The 22,769-nt window shown below is 39.0% G+C and overlaps 1 protein-coding gene across 1 annotated transcript; it reads right to left on the reverse strand.

Moving 5' to 3' along the window:
- Positions 1 to 466: 466 nt before the first annotated feature.
- On the reverse strand, positions 467 to 20,655 carry oafa (OAF homolog a (Drosophila)). The gene is made up of 4 exons (XM_038299625.1): positions 19,969 to 20,655; positions 2,351 to 2,485; positions 1,355 to 1,535; positions 467 to 906 (listed from the first exon to the last, which is right to left on the reverse strand). Exons 1-4 carry the CDS (start codon positions 20,188 to 20,190, stop codon positions 626 to 628), a joined length of 819 nt encoding a protein of 272 aa, XP_038155553.1. The 5' UTR covers positions 20,191 to 20,655; the 3' UTR covers positions 467 to 625.
- Positions 20,656 to 22,769: the final 2,114 nt, after the last annotated feature.

Here is a 22,769-nt window from a genome sequence, read left to right on the forward strand (position 1 = left end):
ACATGCTGGAAAGAAAGACATTTTATATCTGCATAAAGAGTATTCAAGGAGTTAGAAGTATCTAAGAAAAATATTTTTTTCTGGAGGATCTGTTGTTTAGATAGGTGTAAGATGTAAGAGCTTGTTCAATGCAATGCAAGAAAAAGTGTAAAGAAAACACAAACATTTAGAGCATTTTAACAAGATAATACAATAGGCCTAGATGATTGAAGCCACTGCTGGTCTTTGTGAACCTGATTACGTGATGTAAACAGGAGCTTAAACATGAGCTTAAACTGGCCATAAATGTTTATTTTCACAGAACTTTATAGCAAAAAAAAAAAATTCCACCATCGTTATGATCCTTTTAAAAGCGTGGGACTTGTTTGTTCCTCAGCTGGTTTTTCATTCCCTACGAATACATCGATCGGCTTTGTGCACATTGAGCCTGTGTGAGAGGTCACTCCTGTTGTCTTGTGTCTTTTTCCCAAATAATTCTTCTTTAATAGGCACTCAAGTGTAAGTTTTTTTTGGCAAGGTAATGATGAGGATCATTTTAATGTGTCGTTGTGAGAGTTCAGGCAAATGTCCTTCCTTTATCAACAGAGGTTGGAACTTGAATAGATCTCCTTTCTGTTATAAAAGATTAATTTATCATCTCTTCGTCCCACAGACAGAGCTGTTTCTGGGGAACGTAGTAGGTAAAATGGTAGCCCTTGCTGCAACTCCTGATGCCACATTTGTAGCTGCTGCCTTTGCCTGTGCCATCCCGACTGCGGCAGTACTTCAGCATACATGGGTACCACTCCAGTCGCAGGCCATACGTGCAGAGACATGGCTGCCACAAGTCTTTAGTAGAATGACAGGCCTGAAAGCTGGGTGTCTCTGTTGTCTGAGGCAGGACCTCAAATATTGAGCCGTCTACCCCTGCAACAAAAAAAAGCAAGTCTTGTCAACATGAGTAAAGCAAAAGCATGCCATCAGAAAGTGTGAAGCTATTCCCTTGTGTTTTCCCTCAGATTACTGTATTGAGCTGGAGAGGGCAAACAAAGTGGGTAAAAAAAGAGGGCAGATGGTGGGGTAAGAGGGGAGCTTTGTCATGTTAAAGAGACGCTTGTGTGATTCCCTCTGAAAATGATGGCGCTTGTTGAACCATGACCATCAAGGGGGCTTTCTTTCAAAGCTGTCAATGAAAGAAGGTGCTGTCAAAATGATTCTCTACAGCTTTGACAAGTAGTTTCCATTGCTGTTAAAAACCAATTTCTCATCTAAAATCCGAGGCAAATTCAAAATATATATATAAAAAATCCTGAAATAATTCAGAAAGAAACAAATTAAAGGGGACTAATTCATGTATTATTGAAAGATCCAATACCTTTCTCAGACCAGTATTTCACATCTGTCTCCCTGGTGTAAATGGCCTCATGGGCTTCACTGCACATGTTGTGGATGTGGGAGCTGAGTTGCAAGGCTCGGCTGAGGTTCACTGAGGCGCTCATCGTCAGCTGCTCCAGGCCTTTTCGCTCCTCTGCCAGGCGAATGACATGAGGATTTTTCTGGGAGCATTAAAAAACAGGAGCATAAAGAAACAAAAAAAATGTATACTTCATTGATTTTTAATTAACAGTAATACTCAAGGTTTCTTCTGATTTAATGCAAATGTGTTTATAACAATGCAATATAAAAACAGGAAGGAAGGAAGGAAGGAAGGAAGGAAGGAAGGAAGGAAGGAAGGAAGGAAGGAAGGAAGGAAGGAAGGAAGGAAGGGAATTTTAAGAAATTAAAAAGAAAAGTTATAAGATAAGGAAAGGACCAAGGGGAGGAAAGAGAGAAAGGTAGCACAACAGATTACCAAGATAGAAAGGAAGGAAAGCAGTCAGACAATGAGGCATAATACAACCTGGACACAACATTTTTTCCATATTCTCATTTACCTTTTGGGACCCCGTATGGTGAAATCAGATTCCCTACGTTTTCAGACTGCCTTGGAAGGGTGTATTTACCCCAGAAGTAGAACTTAAGAACTCAAAATCAACCAGGGGTCTAACAATACATTTACCTCACAAGATACTACAATACATTGGGTCATCAGGTCACTGTTAACAAAGTGTCTAAAAATGTTTTAGTAATTTTTAAACGTCTTTGTTTCTATCCAGACACAATTTTGGTATAAACCAGTAGGAACTTTTTCTGACGTAACTTAATGTAAATTACGTTCAATTTAGTTTCAAGAAAAACTAAATATTTCCTTTGTAAAAGATGTAGTAAGAGAATAATCCACTTCTATAGGTATATTTAATAAATAAGTGATATGTTAATTTTTACTACATGTGAACAGAGTCAGAAAGTGACTTCATCCATTTTGTCATACCTGTCTGAGACGGGCCATGGACTCACTGGGGATGATCTCATTGCGGTTGAGGCGAGAGATGAAGCACAGCGCCTGGTACTGGTTCTGCCCTCTCTCTAGCTCGCCCAGGATCAGCGCTCGGAATATCTTCACTTCCTGCAAGAGGCCAGGGAGGATGAACAAATAAACAGACGGCTCATGAAGGACAGTGAGGCGGATTGCAATAAATTATTGCTAATAGATGCAGCCCATACAGCTAATTATTTTTCTTTCCACTGCAGGGCTTTTCCAGTAATTCAAAGTAATTCAACATGTTGAATCAAAGTAATTCAACATGTTGAGATCCAAGATGTTCAAACAACTGTCTGGCTAAAATAAAAAGAATAAAAAGGGGTTTGCGTTTATAGTGCCAATAAAGCCTGTTGATATTTTTATCGTCTGTAGGCCTGCCAAGTGTTGCTATGAAGCAGCTCTGGTTATTTGCAGTGTCAAATTAAGCTCACAAGGTTTAAAACAGGCCGTTTTATATGTTGTTTTATACAGGGCTGGATCTGTAAAAAAAAAAAAAGTGCAGATAGAGAAAGATCAAACTGTTTAAAAAAATAAACAACGTTTATTTTGGCACATCTAAGACAGATTTGGCACCAAACCCAAGACTATAAAGAGTTATCCAAAGCATGATGGGAAGCTCAAATAGCAGAGAGAGCAGAGCAGCAGACCTGTCCTTCTATTCATCAGACCCCCACCCTGTGGGGCTCCAAAGCACAGCCCCAAACACCCCTCCTCCACTTTTCACACACCCCTCTGAAACAAACAGGCTGCTGCAGAGTAGCACTCTCAAGGCTTTCAGAGGAACTATGGAATAGATAAACAGTGCATAGATGACCCTGCAGCACTTTCCTTAAGCTCTTTGGTCTTTCCTTCCTGTTGAGTAACCAATTTCAACAACAGCAATTCATCCCCTCTTAAAAGTCTGAGCAAGTTTTGACAAAAACCTTTGCACGACCACCAGTTCCTCATTCTGAGGACCAATTTTGCCAGTGAACGGAACTCCTGGCAGGCTTACAGTACAAGCGGGAGTATTACACAAGTGTTCATGTGATACCTTCTGCCCTTTGGAAAAGAAAACCTACCAAGCAAATATTGATTACATCTCTGTGTGCTGGCCCAGAGACGGTCGAAAAACTGCAGTAACACAGACAGAAAATTAGAAACCTCAGCTCTTTCCATGCGGAGATAATAATAAGACAAAAGCTTGAATGATTAAAGAGGATGTCAAGACTGGAGGAGCCACGCATATATCACAGTGTGATATAAGGAAGAGAGTGTACAATGCTCACACTGGGGAAGAGCAAGTTAAAATACATGTGAGGAACACAGAAGACATGAGTTAGAGACCTCCCATATTGCAGAGACTTGGTGCAGCAGAGCCCCACTGTTTGAGTAGGAAGAGGGAGAAACGGTTGTGTATTTGCCCCAGGGTTTTCTGGGTAATTACAGAGAAGCAAGGCAGTTTCACCAAAGAAACGTCTGTAAAATAGACTTCATGCTTTAAGTCTAGTGTATGAGAGTTCCTACTACACTTTGATGTTCTGTGTCCTGATTAATGATTGCCTACTTGTGCAAAGGAACAATGGTGCTGACTTTGGCAAAACCTTTCATTGATCATTCACATCAAAATCTCCTCTGAGAATAAGAAAACAACCTCTCAGTGTAGAAGGATGACATCTGAAACAAGTAATTGATTTAAGTCGGGCATACACTGTATGATTTTTTTGCCCTTTTCGGGGCGATTCTCCAGCTGTCTGAGAATTTTTTAGATCGGGCCGAGTTTTAGCCTCCTCCTGCGTCCTGCGTTGTGTAGTATACAGGCTGTAACGAGGGGCAATTAGCCTCACGATCACCTCCCGATCAGGAATTGTAACGTAATGAGAGAATCAAACATGTTCGAAATTCTGTTGGCGAGGTGTTCGTGGGTAAATCTAACTGTTGAAGCAGAGCTACAAGCCGATTTACCAGAACCTCGAGCACTGCGCATGTGCAAACAGGGGAGTTCCTCTTCTTCTTCTCCCAGGAATCCAACCAGCGCCATCTCTCAGCGCCAAGTCTGACATGTGGTTTTTGGACGTACAGTGTGAGCAGGTAGATGGAATCAGAGCATCAGGCAGCACACTAAGAACATACATTGTGAGCTGTGAACTTTTAAACCCTGCAGTTTCGTCTTACAGTTTGAGCTGTAGCTGAGAACAATGATTGAAAATATCACACAGTGTATGCCCGGCTTTACACTGGAGTTCAAGGTAGAGACAAAACACAACTGCTACACCTGAGTGCCTTATGGAAAGTACAGTAGATGGAATGAGGAATTGCATAGTCCATAAAAGCCAAACAGAGATGATTGTGTGTAGTTTCACGAAAGGTTTTGCTTCACTCCTTTACAACTAAGTCTATTTACTTCATCTGTCAATAAACTGACCCAGTATAATCTATATTTTGACAAAGTAAAAAAAAGGAAAACAGCACATTGACTCTTATTTCCTGTGTATAAGTGGAGCCACACACTAAGGTAAGAGTCTAACATGTTGAATTCTGATATAAGATTTCATCTGCCTCGTAGACGAGTCCGGTATTCATACTTTATTCAGCTTTATTTGGGACTGGGTAAGAATGTCATGAACCCTACACCTCAGTTACTGACGAGAGGGGTATCCCTGTCGCATCAGTATCAGATGCGCAGGGGACTTGACCAATTGTCAATATGTGACGAGTTGGGAGTGAGACTTTATTGTGTAGTCAGTTATGTGAATGGGGTGATGGGGATGTTCTAAACTTATACACTCTGGAAACAAGGTTTAAATATAATAAGTTTAGAGGGCGCTTCTTGTAGACGAGACTCCCTATCCGATCAAGAAGTTTGCTGAATATATCCAAATCAAACGTTGTCTGGACGGGGGCTAAGTTGGCAACATATAGTGTGGTCCAGCGATTATTGTCTTAGCCTAGTGGTTAGAGCAGTGCATTTGTGCTCTGACATGGTTATAAGTACCCGGTTTGAATACCACAGTCTCCACTCCCCTGATCAAAACCGTTAACCCCTGATTGCTCCCCGGGCCCCACACAATGGCAGCTCACTGCTCCCCAAGGGGATGGGTCAAAATGCAGAGAACGAATTTCCCAATTGTGGGACAGTAAAGGGATTTACATTTACATAAACGTGAAGAAATCCACACTTTCAGTCGGCTCAGATGGCTTTCACATTTATAGTCTGTGCCAATCATTGGGTAATTGCATTGATTGATTTGGGGGCAGTATTGCACAAATCGAGAATTAAAAGTAAAAAGAACAACTTAAAAAAACACTGTGTCATAGAATGTCAGGGACCAAAGTCAAATAATCCATCCCTTCTGATCAAATACTTGTTTGTACACTTTGTTCCATAACCTATATTCTCCTGGTGTCCTCCTAATGCTTCTTACATAACATCTTCTCTTTCTGCTTTTTGTAAACTGGGACCCAGCACATGTTCACAATGCAAGTCCTCAGATAAGCTGTGCTGAGACCAGCAGTTGTAACTGTGCCCATGTACAGCTCTCTGCTTCGTTCCAAGCTCCAGGATGGGTTCATGCCATCGGGATCCAGTCCAGATACTGTAAAAAGTGTTCCGAAGGTTTGGTGTGAAAGCACTGTATAGGATTCGGCAGGAAGCATGTGTGGTTTAACATATGTGTCAATTTAATTATCATCGGGCAGCGTTGCTGCCTCAATGAAAACAGATGTTTTGGCACTTTGCTGCTCTGGAACACTCAAGGCAGAGAAAAGGCATTATTAATGATGTTACTGAAGCTATTGCTGCTTTGCATGAATAGGTCATTTACAGGCAGAGTGATGTCCATAATTCTATGAAGAGTGAGAATTATCGCAAGCGGAAAAACATTCAAGACAGCTGCTAAATTTCCAAAGAGTAGAAAACCAGTTGTTTTTATATCTGAACGGACACGGACACTTAATTTATTTTAGTCCTTGTAAAGACTTTATGAGCTTTTTTTAAATAATTTGCAGCAATACAAATAATAATATGAGTAAATATGCATTCATTCTTAAGGACTAGTATATATATATATATATATATATATATATATATATATATATATATATATATATATATATATATATATATATATATATATATATACACACACACAGGAATGGAATGTTTCACCTACTTTGTTGTTTTTTTGATTGTGCAGTCTCTTAGTTATTCTACATTTACTGTTTATTAATAACTACTTAATATTAGAAAAACATGCCTACATTTATTTACATCTAAGCTTATTTGTACATTCAACATGGTATAAATATGTCCAGTAATCAGAACAATAGATAGCATAATGTGCATCCATCCATCATACAGCAACACAGAGACACAGCATTACAATGAAGCTTGTACACACGCATACCTAGGGACCATTTATAGAGATAAATTAATCTAACAGACGTGTTTTGGGGCCTTGGGACTAAAGGCTGCTGCACAGTCCACAAGAACCATGACTTTTTATTCGTATTCATCATAATAATAAAAATAATAATAATGAATTTTATTTATAACGCACTTTACATTTGACTTCAAATCTCAAAGTGCTAAATGAGGTTGCAAGTTCAAGAAAAAGTGTCATTCTGCTAAAGAGTATTCATACTCCATGAGAAGCTCAGTTGCCGAAGCCCAGCCCACAGTAATACAAGTCACTAAAGATCAATTGAAAGTGACGAGAAAAACAATGGAGTAACAATGAGCAAGCAGGACAAGCAGAGAGCCGAATATAAAGGAGCAGACAGAAATAAGAGATCCTGGTGTATTCTGGCACTATTTAGAGAGATGGCAAACACAGGAGGTGTTTGGTGCTATGGAGGGGGTGGGAACTGTCCCACTAGGATCATTTACAGATGAAACACTGCGATTGAGCAGAAGCATCATGTTCAGTGACTTAAACTACCAGAGTTGAACCGTACGTGTTAAAGACCTCAGAACTCAGGCCCCTTGCAAACAAAGTCAAACATTTAAAGATGGCGCCAGGAGAAACCCTGGTGCCTGTTGATGTTACTTCTCTTTTAATGTGCATACCTATATCAGAGGTAGCGGAAACAGTCAGAAAACATCTTTAAAATACAGATTCACGGTCCAACACAGATAAGCGACCTCCTCGGGACAAGACTACACCACAGTACATCTACACCTTATGGACAAAGGACATTCTTTTGTGGACCAGAATGTTCACATTTTGGACAAAGAAAATAGGTGGTTTGAGAGGTGTGTGAAGGATCTACGTTAAGAAAGAGAAGAAAAACCAACCTTAAACAGAGGGGGTGGACTCAGATTTCAGCACTCAAAAACCTACAAAGCAGCGATAGAGTTGATTCCTTCCCACTATCATCACAACCCCCACCCCATTACAGGGGAACAGCACATCTTGTCTGTTCAGCCAGGCCAACAATTCCATCTAACGACCCCCTTTCAGAGAAATAGACAGGTACGGGGCATTGCAGTCCAACAAAGAACCATAACGACCCTATTCCTAAGGGGCGGACCCATTCATCTGGCTCAAGTTGCAAGTGGGATGTTTTCTTTGATCTGCGAAGGCCTAAAATCACACAGTGAATACGGTTGTTATATACAAATTACCTTTACATTCAGCTGACACACTGTAGTTAACTGATAATCAGAGTTCCTTAATAAAGTCATTTTGGACATAAATAAATAAACACTATTCAAACTAGAAAAAAATGTATGCATAGTGCCGATTTACAAAATATTGGTCAGGAGGAAATATTAACGTCTACTACAGTCATCATTAGAGCTGCTCATAGAGCTTGGAATTCTGAGGTTCTGAGTTCAAGCCCCACTCCCACAGACTGCCACTCTGGGTCTCTGAACAAGACTCTTGAACACACACTGCTCCACAGGTGCCCAACGATGGCAGCCCACTGCTCCCTAAGGGGATGGGTTAAATTCAGAGGTAAATTTCTACAGTATGAGATCAATAAAGTTACATTATTAACATAAACATGTTGAACAGAAGAAAGGAATACAACCTATGTACTTATTTACTGGTGTTATTTACTGGTGCATGGCAGCAGTTTTTACAACTTTGTACACCCTGCTGCCAGTGTAACAAAAAAGCATAACAACAACATGCTAGTAAAAATGGGATGGGGAAATGACAAAGGTTACTCTAAATAACCACTAATAAAACTCTAGAGTTAGGCAAAGCTGATAAGAACTACCCAAAAACCAAACATTATCTATAATTGCAGAGCCAGATTTTTTTAATATTCAAATGTCTCAAATTTTATACAAAATTAGTTTGATTTATTAAATGCACTGAATATTTTCATTAAAAATATATAAATCTGTTGTGAAAACAATGTAATAGCAGAACCTATATGTTATTTTCTTTCTTTTCGAGCGTATCTCTTAACCACTGCTAATAAAGTAACTATTGGAACATTTGATGTAATCTAGGAACAAAGTTTTTAATTAACAGTCTTAACTCAGTCTGTTCATTCAAACTCTTGGCTGATTTTCTAGTATTTAAGATACTGATGAATTATTTAAGGTTGTAGGGTCTGTAAAGCTTTTTCCCTTGAATTCTGTTTAGATAATAATCTCGCCTTGGTGGACTTGACCTGAGGCTTACCTTTGACCCACAATGACTTGGACTCATCTGCTCAATTCTAAGTTATTACATATACAACAGTGAAGCAATTTACAAATTCAGCTGAACTTCATAGTTACTACTCTTGCATATTACCACAGGAAAGAAAAATATACACTCTGAATGCAATCAAAAAATGATCTTAAAGAGTACGGCTGAAACAATTAATCTGATTAATTTCTATTAATTGATTATTGAAATAATCATCAACTAATTTAGTAATTGAATAATTGTTAGCTGGAGTATAGAGACTTCAAATATGCCTTTAGATGATGGAGCAACCCAATTAGAACAGTTATTACATCAAAACTATTTAAAAATATATAAAAACATCTTGCTTTTAAGATAGAAAAAAACTTTTTGTCTGTCAATATGCTCTATCCAGAACTCCTCAAGTGGAATAATTTCATTAAAAATGTTTTTTTGTTTCTTTTTAAGGAAAGTTTGGCTGCCCAATTATTTATCGATTCATCGAAAAAGTAATCCACAGATTAATCGATTTGCAAAGTAATCTTTAGTTGCAGCCCTATTAAAGAGAAACTGAAACTGTGTTTTTTTTTTTAGGTAAAATCTAAATTAATCTAAATCTTCCACCAAGCTCTGATCTGTGCATCTAGGATGAAATTAGCACACAGTTTTTACCACTTATAGCTATCCATCCATTATCTTACACGCTTGTCCCAATTGGGGTCGCGAGGGGTGCTGGTGCCTATCTATCCAGACTGCCTATCTGGGCAAGAGGCAGGGTACACCCTGGACAGGTCGCCAGTCGCCAGTCCATTGCAGGGCAACACAGAGACACACAGGACAAACAACCATTCACACACACACACACTCACACCTAAGGACAATTTAGAGTGGGAGTACCCGGCTGAAATGAGCTTCCTCCGCAGGGTGGCTGGGCTCTCCCTTAGAGATAGGGTGAGGAGCTCGGTCATTCGGGAGAGGCTCAGTGTAGAGCCGGTTCTCCTCCACATCGAGAGGAGTCAGTTGAGGTGGCTCGGACATCTTCTTCTGATGCCCCCTGGACGCCTCCCTCGGGAGGTGTTCCAGGCACGTCCCACTGGGAGGAGGCCCAGGGGACGGCCCAGGACACGCTGGAGAGACTACGTCTCTCGGCTGGCCTGGGAGCGCCTAGGGCTTCCCCCAGCAGAGCTGGAGGAGGTGTCTGCGGAGAGGGAAGTCTGGGAGTCTCTGCTTAGTCTGCTGCCCCCGCGACCCGGTTCCGGATAAAGCGGGAGACGACGAGTACGAGTACGAGTACCCGGAGAGAACCCACGCATGCCCAGGGAGAAAACTCCATGAAGTCCCTGGGCCGGGATTTGAACCCAGAGCAAACAAAATAAAGTAAAAGTGTAGGTAGCCATGCTTCGGTTTTCACAAATCATTAAATATTCCACAAATAAACGTGTGTATTATTTGGGCGCCGATTTAAGTTTTGCATGATTAAAAATTGTGCAAGCATGGTATAATATAATCTGCAACATCTATAATGAGTGCAATGCTCAAAATGAGTCAACGTGCTGTTCTTACTCAGTCCTTACATTTTGGATTTGATTTCATCCACATGGCACCAATATCAACATAAACAGAAGTACTGCATTCTATCCTCAACATATTTGTTGTAAAGAAAGACAGAAATTTTCCGTAGTTGAGTTACATTCTTCCTTCTGTATGCTGTAGACAGATGCTCTGTCTCTGAATCCCCGCCCCCTTTATATTTCACTTCAGCTGTGCAGTACACATGTGAACAGAAAACCCATAAAAGAAAACCAGACCAAACTGCGGGGAGTTTTTCCGAAGAATATCCAGAGATTGTGTAAAAAAAACTTAAGATTAAGGTCAGAGTCATGCTTCTTGGAGCACATTAATAGGACAAATCCTATCTTGTTGCAGTAAACCTCCAAATATTAAGGGTCTCGCATTGGTGGATGTAGTTCTAAATAAAGGAATCATTAACTGGAAAATGTAGAGCACACAACAGGCATTTACAATATGCCCTATATTGGGTAAAAGACACACCCATCAATTACTGCAATTTCACCAACCGAAAAAAAAAATTAAAGGCTTGCAGAAACAGTTTAGAGAAAATCACCAGGTATGGACATTAAGAATATAAAAAAAAAAATTGCCTTTTCTTTAAAAGAAAGCGAATGCCATAATCAAGAGGATGGCACAGCTACAGTTCTTTTCCCCAACTGGTGAAGCATAACTGTCAGCACAGTTATAAATAATCCACATAAGTACAGATTTTGTAACTTTGCTCGCTTATACCAGGACTTGCATTTGCAGACAAACTACCGCTGGATGCCAGCCAAACACATTCTGTATTTAGGCACCCTGACAAGTGGGACACACTAAGACCTGTTCCACAGGAGAGTTGGGGGGGCGGAGAGAGAGAGAGAGAGAGAGAGAGAGAGAGAGAGAGAGAGAGAGAGAGAGAGAGAGAGAGAGAGAGATTTAATGGTAGCTACCTTCACTGGGCCAGTTTATTTAAGAGTTCCACAAAAGCCCATTCACACACTGAAAGGGTTTCATTTACAGTGAGATTTCACTGCAAACCATCTAGTCAACCCAATCATCTGAAGTAATAAAAATGCAAAAAATGTGTGCATATCTTTTTGAGTTGCCAAACAACAAAACACAAGATCGCCCTTGTGCGTTAGGATCGTTATTCACATGTGGGCACAAACAGCGTACCAATGTCCGCCCCTGCAGAGGGTTTTCTTCCTGTTTTAAATCCCTTCTAACACCCCTGTGTGTTGATAAGGGCAGCGGAGAAGTACTGCGGGTCAGCCACGCATTAATGTGTCATTTCAGATCAATGTGGGTCTGTGAAGCCATTTTAACTCTGCTTCTTTCATTGACAATCAGGCTTTGCTAGATTTTACTTCTGTTTTCACAAAAAACATTGATTGTGTTTAACACTTTTAAAAAATCCAATAGATGATTTGATCTGTGAACTTTTTAGTTCTAAATTGGTCTCAACAGCTCTAAATGTCCCTTTTATTTGAAAAAGAAACAAAAAAAAAAAAAAAAAAAAAAACACACAGATTTATCTTGTTAGTTGGTCTCTGCCTTGGATTAAGAGAGGAGCCAGTCAAAGTGCACAGGTGTGGCCAAGGATTAAAGATCAGTTTGGGAGACAGTCGGAGATGAGGGCGGACAAAAGGAGAAGAGAAAAGCCACTGAGCTAAGAAATGCTTGAGTTGAAGTTAATTACAGATGCTCCAAAGGAAGGAATGTGGAGTCACATTTAGGGCTGGTCACACCTGGCTGCCAAAAGAACTAACCAATTAGTAAACAGAGTCAGTGAATGGACAATCAAAACACCGGAGGCCGTGGAAAGAAAGGCGTACCCTTTGGCTATTCTCCTGAAAGGAATTTTGCTGTGCTGTTAACAGGACCCAAGAAAGACAGTCATCACTGGCGTCAGACTTCTGTTTTTAGGACACACAAGCTTTACAAACTCACTACAGACCTCCTCGAGGGAACTGCATATTCATTTGCACACAGTCTGGATGCAATTAAACAGGCGACCAACAGTTTATGGAGACTTTTGCATTCAGGAAATTAGAGGAAGCCAAACAGCGAGTGCAAACAGGGAAGGAAATGAGGCAGATAGATAAGGAATATACAATAGGGATAGCAGCAGTTACGTTTGACCTCTTAACAGCAGTCTAAATCGTTCATATCATGTTTCAGGAAAACATTTATATCACGTTAAAAGATAATTGGAGTTAATTATAAAACAAATATCAAATAAAAACCCAAAAATTGATCTTGCTATACTAAAGAAGCATTGGAACTAAAATTACTTAAGATATTCATTAATATAGTTAGTTTTATCTATTTTACTGCTGAAATAAATTTTATTTTTGTAACTTTTTGATAAATAAAAGGCATTTAGTGACCCATTAATCTCAGCAAGCACCAAAAATGGAGGCATCTTTTATTCAACAAATGTAATGTTTTGTGTTTGTTTGTATGAATCTGAGGTTTTGGCACTACTGCTTTGTCCTTTACTATCAACAGTTGCTCGCTTTGTCCTCATAGGTAAGCTGAGCAATCCATATCATCGTTAAGAACAAATCTGGAATATCATCCTGTGCTGGTCTCTATGATATAGAGAAGCAAGATTGTTCCCCATCCTTCCCAGCTTTGTTAATGAACATCTGTCCTGTTCGTGGGAGGGGAACACAGGATATAGACACCAGCTGGGGTAAGAGGGCCTTGAGAGGAGAAGGCCACAACACAACCTTGATCCTTTATGAAAAATTACCTCATAAACAGTCAGATTTTTTTTTCTTTAAAGGTTACAGATTTTGTAACATCTCATCTAAAAGTTACACAGTGGAAACTTTATGTACTCTTAAGGGAACAAAGCTACAATCAGTCCATAATGTCAGCATTAAAACAAACCTCCAGGGAAGCTTTCAGGAATGTTCTCTAAATATTAGAGTAATAATCCTCAGTGAACATCAAGGAACCTTTAGGTGACGCTCTCTAAAGGTTCCAGTAATGTCTGAGTTTAATGGGGGTGTTTTGTAGGCTACTAATAGAAAACTTTAAAACACCCTTTCAGTAAAAGCTTTGCTTCATTTCATTTCTTTTATTCTGTATGTTAAAGGGACTGACACCTTCAAATACCATACCTTAATTAACAAAAGTCTAGTTCAATGATTGAAAGACAATTTTGCAATGACTAACCCTAAAAAAGCACCTACACTAAATCATCAACTGTACAAAAAGGTTGTGACATCTCAAGCAGAAATGTTTGACATGCTTTTTAATGCCTTGCACATAGATAATACCAAATTACCTTTGGATGACGTTTTAGTCACTCACTGATGATTCAACGTCACTTTATGCAACAGGAGTGTGGGAAACTTTCCATTGCACTACTGTATATTTGGGTCAGAAATGCTTCCTTGAACGGGTGACAGTTACTGGGAAGGACTTACAAGTTTGTGCAAGTGACAAAGTGAGACAGTGTTTCAGGTTTAAACAAGAGGCAAGGTGTGGCAAAAATGTATTAACCTGCAACTAATGTATACAGAAAAAAACACAGTTAGGCTTTCTTTTTAGGCAAAATTCAGGGTATGGATGGATTCCCCAGATGAATCCTCAAACATAAGATGGGCTGTTTGGTAAAGGTCAAAGTCCAAACTCAATGACACGCATCTACAAATAAGGAATGAGCATACAGCAAACGTGTGTATTACAGAGCACTGAAAGCTAACAAACCTGCCTTTCCACCCGTAATGTTCCGTTTGTCATGAGGGTGTGTGAAGGATCTCCAATTCATTTTAGCAGGAAACTCTTTGTTTAGTGTAGCTCTGTCCTTTGAAACTGTTCCAAAGGCACATCACAGAGAAATGACCTGGGAGAATTAGGTTGAACTGATACACAAGCCTTGATTTCTGAATGAATTGCAAATTAGTCTAACAACTCAAGCCCCGTCACCACAGAGCCATTGTTGACAAAATCCTGGCCCGTTTAACATTATAATGTGAGATGCTGTTAAGTGGTCTCTAGTCATATGTTGATACACGGACCCATCGTCACTGCAAAAGGTCATTCCTACAAAACACCAGTTAATGTGGTTTCAATCTCCAGGAAAAAATATGTGTGATATACAGTAGTCTTTTTCTGAATTTTGGACTAACCCAACAACTGTTAAGCACCGAACCCACCAAACAACATTTTGCGTCCAACCCAAAAGAAAATAGTGTCATAAGAGGTCAGCAAAATACTACGTGGGACGGTGCAGGACATGCAGTGCCTATAATAACCACTCCACAATGTTTATCACTGCGTTTTACTTTTCTTTAAACATATTATATTACAATACTGCGGAGATGGATCAAGAAGTTTGGCTTTGCTTTGTTGCTGTGTTGGCTGTTTTTTGTCTTTTTGTTTTATGACCTTATTAATCTAAACCAGACAAATGTGGGACATTGTTTCAGTGCATTCAAAGCTGCCTGGGAATCATTCACTGCATCAAAGCCGTGATCTCTGCTCCTGTAGTGTCAGCATAAAACCAAAATACAAAGTGAAATGAGATGGCTTAGATCACTCCACTAAAATACTCTGTTACTGGATTGTGGTGAAATAGTTCATAATGAATGCCAACAAATGCTTAAAATGTCAAAACTTGCCAACAAAATATGCTGTACATTCTGGTACTTGCAGTTTTTACCAAATACCCCCCCCAAAAAAACAAACAAACGAACAAAAACGATCAGCAGCGGCAAATCCCAGATGGTCTGGCTGGCTTTTCAAAAGTACAATTATAATCCTATGAACTGATTGCATGGATGCGGTTTTCAAGTGTATATTCACGCTTAAAAACATCTTAAAAACACTCATCACAGCAGGTTATGTAAAGCCACTCTCTTACTTGCACATTCTATCGTACACCAGAGTCCAGCGATCTACATCAGATACGTCTGCACACTATTTGCTTGAAGCAAATTGAGGGCATCAAAAAAATGCACTTGACTTCAATACATTCCAGATGACAAGTAGGACACGTTTTGACTCTCAAAGCCTGTTCTGTGTACATGCAAGTTTGTTACGACTTCTTTAAGACCTCTTTGGTTTTCCAGAACCCAATGAATGGGATTGGAACCAAGAGCAGGATGTATTAGGGGTGGACAATAACTCAGGAGATCAAAATGTGATATGATATTTCCAGGGTTTTAATATACATTACAGTCTATGTTTACACCTTTTATCCTTGACTGATGTCCAGATTTAGATTTATGAGTTTTGTGTTTTAAAGCAGATATTTCTAAAATGTTATATTGGAGGGGTTTCATAAATTTAAGTTTGTAAAGGATTGTAAAGGATTTTGCTGTGGACATTTCCGGCAGTATTTGTGAGGCTTTTATTTTTTGTTTGATTTTGTAATTATATTGTATTGACCAAAACAAAGAAATATATTGTGATATATATTTTGGCCATATCGTTAAGCCCTAGCATTATTTAATCATATCAGATAACAAGAAAAATTTGTATTTAAACGCTTTATTAAGTGCGACAAAAGATATCAAAATAAAATGTATGGAAATTAGAAAATTTTGATTATTTAATTATTTTACTTATCTAAATTTGTTTGCCTTAAGTGATGCAAATGGAAAGTGACACTACCTTTCATTTTTTTTTTTTAAATATTACACTCACAGCATTTTACTTGCTAATATTATTTAAATAAACACTTCTACTGGCACCTCTACTGGCAAATCAAAGAGCTGGTGCTGAGATGGCATCATTTTTTTGGCTGCTCCTTTGGTACGAGTCTTTGCTCAGAGAAACAGAAAGAATTTTAACACTTGAATAACTTCAGTAGAAAAGACCCATGAGTCATCAGTCTTTCCCGCTCCTTACATTCCTGCATTGATCAAACCCATTACTTGCTTATGAACGTAGAGTTCCATGAGCACAATCTGGTTTTACATCATCAAATATGCAAGACATGTCTGTTATTTTCATTCATAAGACACAGTATATGTTCAGCTTAAGGTCTTATACAGTGTAGAGGCCATGAATACTGTCAGCTGCAGAAGAAAAAAAGCAGATCTGTAATGGCAGAAGGGAAGCTTTTAGATTAAAACCACATTTCCCTTCTGCTGAGAAATATTACCGATGTATTTCATCTGAATTTTACAAACCTTTGGAGTTTTTCATTTGAGCCTACCCAATTTCAACAGCTCTTTTTTGCAAGAAACTAAGTTAAAAGCAATCGGCTATGGAAAGATCTTGTGTAACAGTTCCTATGTGATTTTAAGTGGAAATACAGCTCAGCTTTACTCAGCATGACTAAAAATGAGCTGGCAAAACCATATCATGCTTCCAATATGTCCTGATGCCCTGAGAACCAACAGCTCTCCAGGAGTTACAGTAAAGCTGATGTATGGGAGGACGTTGTTGCCCAGATAAACTTCAGACCCAACATCTCAGCTATTCTAAGAGTACTCCAGCATCTAATGCCAATTACATTTAATTCAGTCTGGTAAACCGCCATTGATTCCGGATGATGCTGGCTGCTGGACGAATCACAGCGCAAGAGGCGGGACTTTACGAGGCATGATTCTAAGCGCCAGAATTACCCATAATGCGGCAGCACTTTTCTGCTAGCATAACATCAAGCTGGTGACTGCAAAGAAGCAATGTTGCGATGAAAATTAAAAACGCATTCAGACCAAGACTTAAATGCTCTTATATGCTAGAAGAAATAATTCATTGGAGAGTTTCTTGAACGACTTGACATCTTTCACGGACTACAGAATTACAAAAACAGAGCGCATCACTTGGAGTTTTTATTTCATCTTTAGTTATCATCTTTAGATCCTGTTAGTCCGGCCTTTCACATCCAGCTTTAACAGTTCTTTACCAGGAAGATAAGCCGTGTATACATCGCATCAGTCTGGCTGGCCAGGCTATGTTTTTCCAATAATTTACCAAAAACTCAAGAATGAATGAGGCCTTCATTTTGTAAATGATTAAAGTGTTACTTCTTTAACCCATCCAGTCAATAAGGTATTTCATTTTACCTTAATTACTAAATGAACCTGTTAATTTAATCCCTAAAACACATACAAGAGATAAAGCCCCCTGAAAGAAACAATGCAACCCTTTTTGGTATCTCCTTGATCATATTTAGTTACTTAACAAAATTGTTGTATGTCCTACCTTGCTATAATAAAAAAAAAAAAAATGTTTAAAGTACCAACATATATTTAGGTAAATGTCAAAAAAGGGTTGCATTATTTTTTCAGTGCTTTGTACAAACCCTTTGTTTGACATTCTTGTTAAAATGTACTGATAATTTTCATCCCTGCTGTATATTTATGAAAGCTAGAGTTGGCATCTCATCTGACTTTCCATAAATCTTTTGAGATACTGGACAAGAATGGAATGGAAACCACATGCAAGAGTGAAGAGCGAAGAGGATAGATGGGGGGAGGTGGTGGTGTAAAAGGGGGAGATAAGAGAGGAGGAGGACTCTACAAGTGGAACAGATAAATCAACCAACGGAAAAGCAAAGTGATCTAAGAAGATTTATTGGCTTCCTTCAAACAAAACCACATGCAGACGGAAATATGGGCAATGGCACACAGCCTTGCAGCACCCACAGAAATGCTCCTGGTTTATTGATAAATAACCTCCCCCTCTCTGTTAGTTTATCACCAAAAATTTGACATGACAGCCTATTCTCTTTCAGTTCCAAATTAGCTGTTTTGGTTAGCAAAGCAGATGTGCAGATCTAAAAGGTCAGACATGCCCACTTAATCCTGGTAAATCTCCCCCCTTGCACATCTCGCCAGCCTGTCAGCTTCTGTGTGACAACAGCCATCACAGACACATGCCTTTCTGGCTTTTTTAAAGCTCTCCAAACAAGATTCAGATTTTTTTTTTTTTGCATCTCTGAGTGCTTATTGTCAACAAATAAACTATTTCCGTAAAAAAAAACTGAAGCGTTAGCAAAAATGGGACATGAGCTCATCTACTTTTAACAGAATTGGAAACGTAGCCACTTAACATCTGCTCCACACTGGTCCCTTTGGCTGCTGGGGTTTCTGTGGGCATCCACATCTGGGAAGAAACATCTGTCCTGGGTTCTACTAAAACATATGCTTTGATGGAAAGGGATGAATGAACCTTTCTACCAGAGCTTAGACATGGTTTTACAGTAAATTCTCCATGGGGTGGGTTTTATGCTTTGGGGCTAAGTTCTGTAAAAACTTAAATTTGTGGCCCATCATGCATGCTTCATGGAAATGATTTTGCTCATATTTCAGTTTGTAGCAATTGGAGATTTCAATAAAATCAGGGAAAAAAGAAGGACAAGAGTCTAGGATTTCAAGAACAATAGACAATTGCTTTCTGGTTTTCTGTCTTCTGTGAGGGCCAATATGAGAGGCATACCAACATAGAAAAGAGGTTTTCTTTTTTCATATGTTCAGACAAACACATCATACAGAACAAGTTCACAACTACTATAATAACAGTTTAATAAACTGATAAGAAAAAGATGTCATAAGGGCTAATAAAGGGGCTTAGTGTGGTATGTAACAGTATCTGTTTCTAAGCTTAGGGCTATCAGACAGCTTGCGACTTTAATTAAAATTCTGATTTTAGGTGATGTATTTAATTTTCCGACTGATATAAAACCCTGTTTTCCAGAACAAACTGGTTACAGCCTTTTATAAATATCTATATTTTTGTTACACTGTCCAGTCTGGCCATGTGGCATTAAAAATAATTGTCTTGATGCCAAAAAGAGCCCAACAGATTTTACTTTCACAAGTGGAGCAGTATGGCTATTGCCATAGTGTTCCACTTGTTTCATGCATAAAAATTGCTTTATTATAATTATAGGCTGTTTACAGCCTTATAAAGATCATGGGTGGCATGCCTTCACTTTTCATGCAGTAAAAGAGAAGTAAAGTCAAGGAGTGTTCAGTCGGCCAGCTTATGGCAGTGCGCAGCAACAGGTGGAGGAGGGGCAATGCAGCAAATTTAGAGTATATCTGTGATTTGTGCACTCTGACATCTCAGTAAATTGTCTCTATACTATTAGATATTTTAGATATGCATGTGCTTCAACTAAAAAGATGCACAGTAAAGCCTACACTAAACTACCTAATTTAAAGGGGTTTCAATTAAACTTTTGCTTTGGAAGGTCATACATTTAGTAAAATATAATAGTTTTTGAATAATGCTAACTATAGAGCGACCCTGTCTATGTAGATATAATAGAAATATAAAAACTTAAAACTAAAGATATTTATCTGGAAGAAAAAAATATTTGCAATGCATTAAATAGAGCCTACATTGATTAAATACCATGTGAATTTAGGTACCCAGAAGATTAAACAAAGAGATTTTTTTTAACATAATAAAATATGAACCTAGTCTCACCTGTTTAAAGTCTGCCATAAAGGTGATGAGGGTCCCATCCCCTTGTTTAAACTCCAGCGATATCGAGTCTCTCTCACTGTCCGCCTCCAACACCTCCTCGGTCACCAACCCGTCAGAGAGCCGGACTCGAACCCGCAGCTCTGAGCCCAATCCCAGGGTGAGCAGCAGCGCCAGGGCGCAGAGACGGACCAGCGCTCCAACAGAGGCGCAACTGGCAAACATCCCCAAAGACGCAAAACTGAACCCGACGGATCAAATAGTTGTGGCGAAATCTCAAGATCTGAGTTCATATCCTCCAACTGTCTCCCACACTTTTCTCCCCTCCACCTCCTTCAGCGTTAAGTTTTTTCCCCCATGTTTTTAAAGCTGCAGGTTTATGGGTCACTGCTCCATATGGTGCCGTGTGCGCCGATAGTTTCCAGAAGTGTAAACACAGTCATGGATCTCAGAGCCGCTGAGTAGAATCTGCGCTCCTCACTGCTGATAACTTTGTTCCATTGAAAAATCCTCTGCTCCGGTGCTGTGGAGATCATGCGCAGTCCACTCCCCCCACAAACTCTACTGACACGGTCCCACGTTCCTCCGGCTTTCTTTGCTTTGACTTGATACCTTTTCTCGCTTTTCTCTCCTCCTTCTGAATGCAGTGCCGTCACTTCCTGCCCGTAGGGTATCCCACTGATCGCCAGCCCTCCAAACTTTCTGCGTATGCGGTGTGAGTGAGGGAAAGAGGTGTTGGTAATAAACTCTTAAAGCCATAGGAACCTCTGAAAACCTTGCCCATCCCCCCTAAAAAAGGGTCTCATGTGATCTCTGGCACTCTGGCGAGTTTGCAAGACTAATAATACCCTAACAGAGATAACAACTGTTACTGGCAAATCACTGCTTTGTCGTTGTTGTTATTACCAAGCAAGCAGAAACGAAAGGTAAACTCTAACATGCAACTAGAGAGGAAAAATCAACAACAATAAAAACAGAGTGCATTGATAAAGTGTTCATAATCCTTTTTATTTTTTTAGTTTATGGTGCTACAACTGCAGGCTTCAGGGTACCATGTTTCAGATTGTATTGTTTTGGCAAATGTAATCTTAAAAGTGTGGCATGTATGTGTATTTAGTCCCTCTAAATTAATTTAGATTTTTTTTTTTCTTTAACAGTGTCTCTGGCGATGTGGCAATAAGAATAACTGCCTTGATGCCAAAAAAAGCCCAACAGATTTTGCTTTCACAAACAGCTTGATTTGTACATATATTACAATTCCTGCAAGGAGTATTACAGATTATATAGACACTGCAATGTAAGCAGAACAGAAAAAGAAAAACTGAAAAAAAAAACTGAGAAAAGATGAAAGAAAGAGGAGATGAAAGGGAGGAATGATAAAACTTTGATTTTCTTTTGACAGTTAGCCTTTGGGGGGATGTCTGTCAGATTAACAAAAGGAGACTTAAACTTTCTTTTTGTCACTCAGGTCAAGCTTAGTCACATTAGAAAGAGAGGAATATGATAAATGATTTTCTAATCTTATCTCCCCCTCTTAATTAGATTTAGGTCTGGACTTTGACTGTGCCATTCTTGATTGTAACCTTGCTCTAATCTAAACCCTTCTATTGTTTCTTTGCCAGAAAGTTTATGGTAGTTATCATACTGAAAGTAAAACCTCCTCAGCTGTGTGATTTATTTATGTATTTGCAACCTTCAGTGTTTATTGCAATATAAAAAATAATAATTGTTCTGTACTTTGCTTTGTCTATTGCCTTTAAATTCCTCAGCATACCATTAGTTCCTGCAGAATGCTGATATTAATCTTTGCATGCAAATCAGATGTGAGCAGAGGTGGTACCTATGGATCAGGGTTGAGGACAACTACCCTACTAGGCTTGTTGCAAATTTCAAAAGGACTTCTCAGGCATTTCTTTCAACCATGACCTTCTTCTTACCACATAAAGGCCAAATATGAGGATTACCCAACTAATAGTTTGGACTCTTCAACGGAAACTGTGGACTGCCAGAGCTCTTTAATGCTCTAACTAATACTTTGTTTTACTTGCCTGTATTTTACAACAGAATAGAAGTACCATTATTGTCAGAATAAAGGGGAAATTTGGGCAAGACAGTGCAGAAACAAGTAGAAAGAAGAAACATTACCAAATACTGAACAACATAAAAAATGACAGAATTATTCAAGTAAAATCTGTAAACCTTGAAACCTGCACAAAAAAATGAATAAAGAAAAACACTGAAGACAGAAATAAACTGTATTGTTGTCATAAAATGACATATTCATGTAAAAAAAAGAAATGTTTAAATTAAGAAAAGAAACAAGAGGTGTACAAAAAAACCTGTAAATAATCAATAATATCTTGATATATAGATTGATCAGATAACATTGATTAGATAACAAAAGAAAAATGGTAAACGCGATAAACGAGCAATGAGCCAAAAACTCTTCTTGATCAGTAAAAAAAACAAAACATAATAGTTTGGTTATAAACACTTATTGGGCCTGTTGTACACCAGGTGGTAGGAGCTGCAAGAGAACTCTCCTTTGCAATTAAGGTGCAACAGTTTCACTGCATGAGACCTTAAACTCTGCAGCTCCTTCTATTACAGTAGTGATGTTCTTTTCTAACAGTCATTCTTTCTTCTATTACTTGCATTGTACTCAGGGCTATCCAAGAGAGAGGTGGCCATTTAAATGAGCTTATGCAACTGCTTCCTCTTAGCTGCATATAAGCTGGCACTCCAACATAGTGAACCATAAAAGACAGCTGTGGGACGGCAGAGTCCCACTTTAAAATGCATGT

This window comes from Cyprinodon tularosa, unplaced genomic scaffold (genome assembly GCF_016077235.1).
Source record: "Cyprinodon tularosa strain WSP-4 unplaced genomic scaffold, ASM1607723v1 ctg431, whole genome shotgun sequence".
Classification (NCBI taxonomy): Eukaryota; Metazoa; Chordata; class Actinopteri; order Cyprinodontiformes; family Cyprinodontidae; genus Cyprinodon; species Cyprinodon tularosa.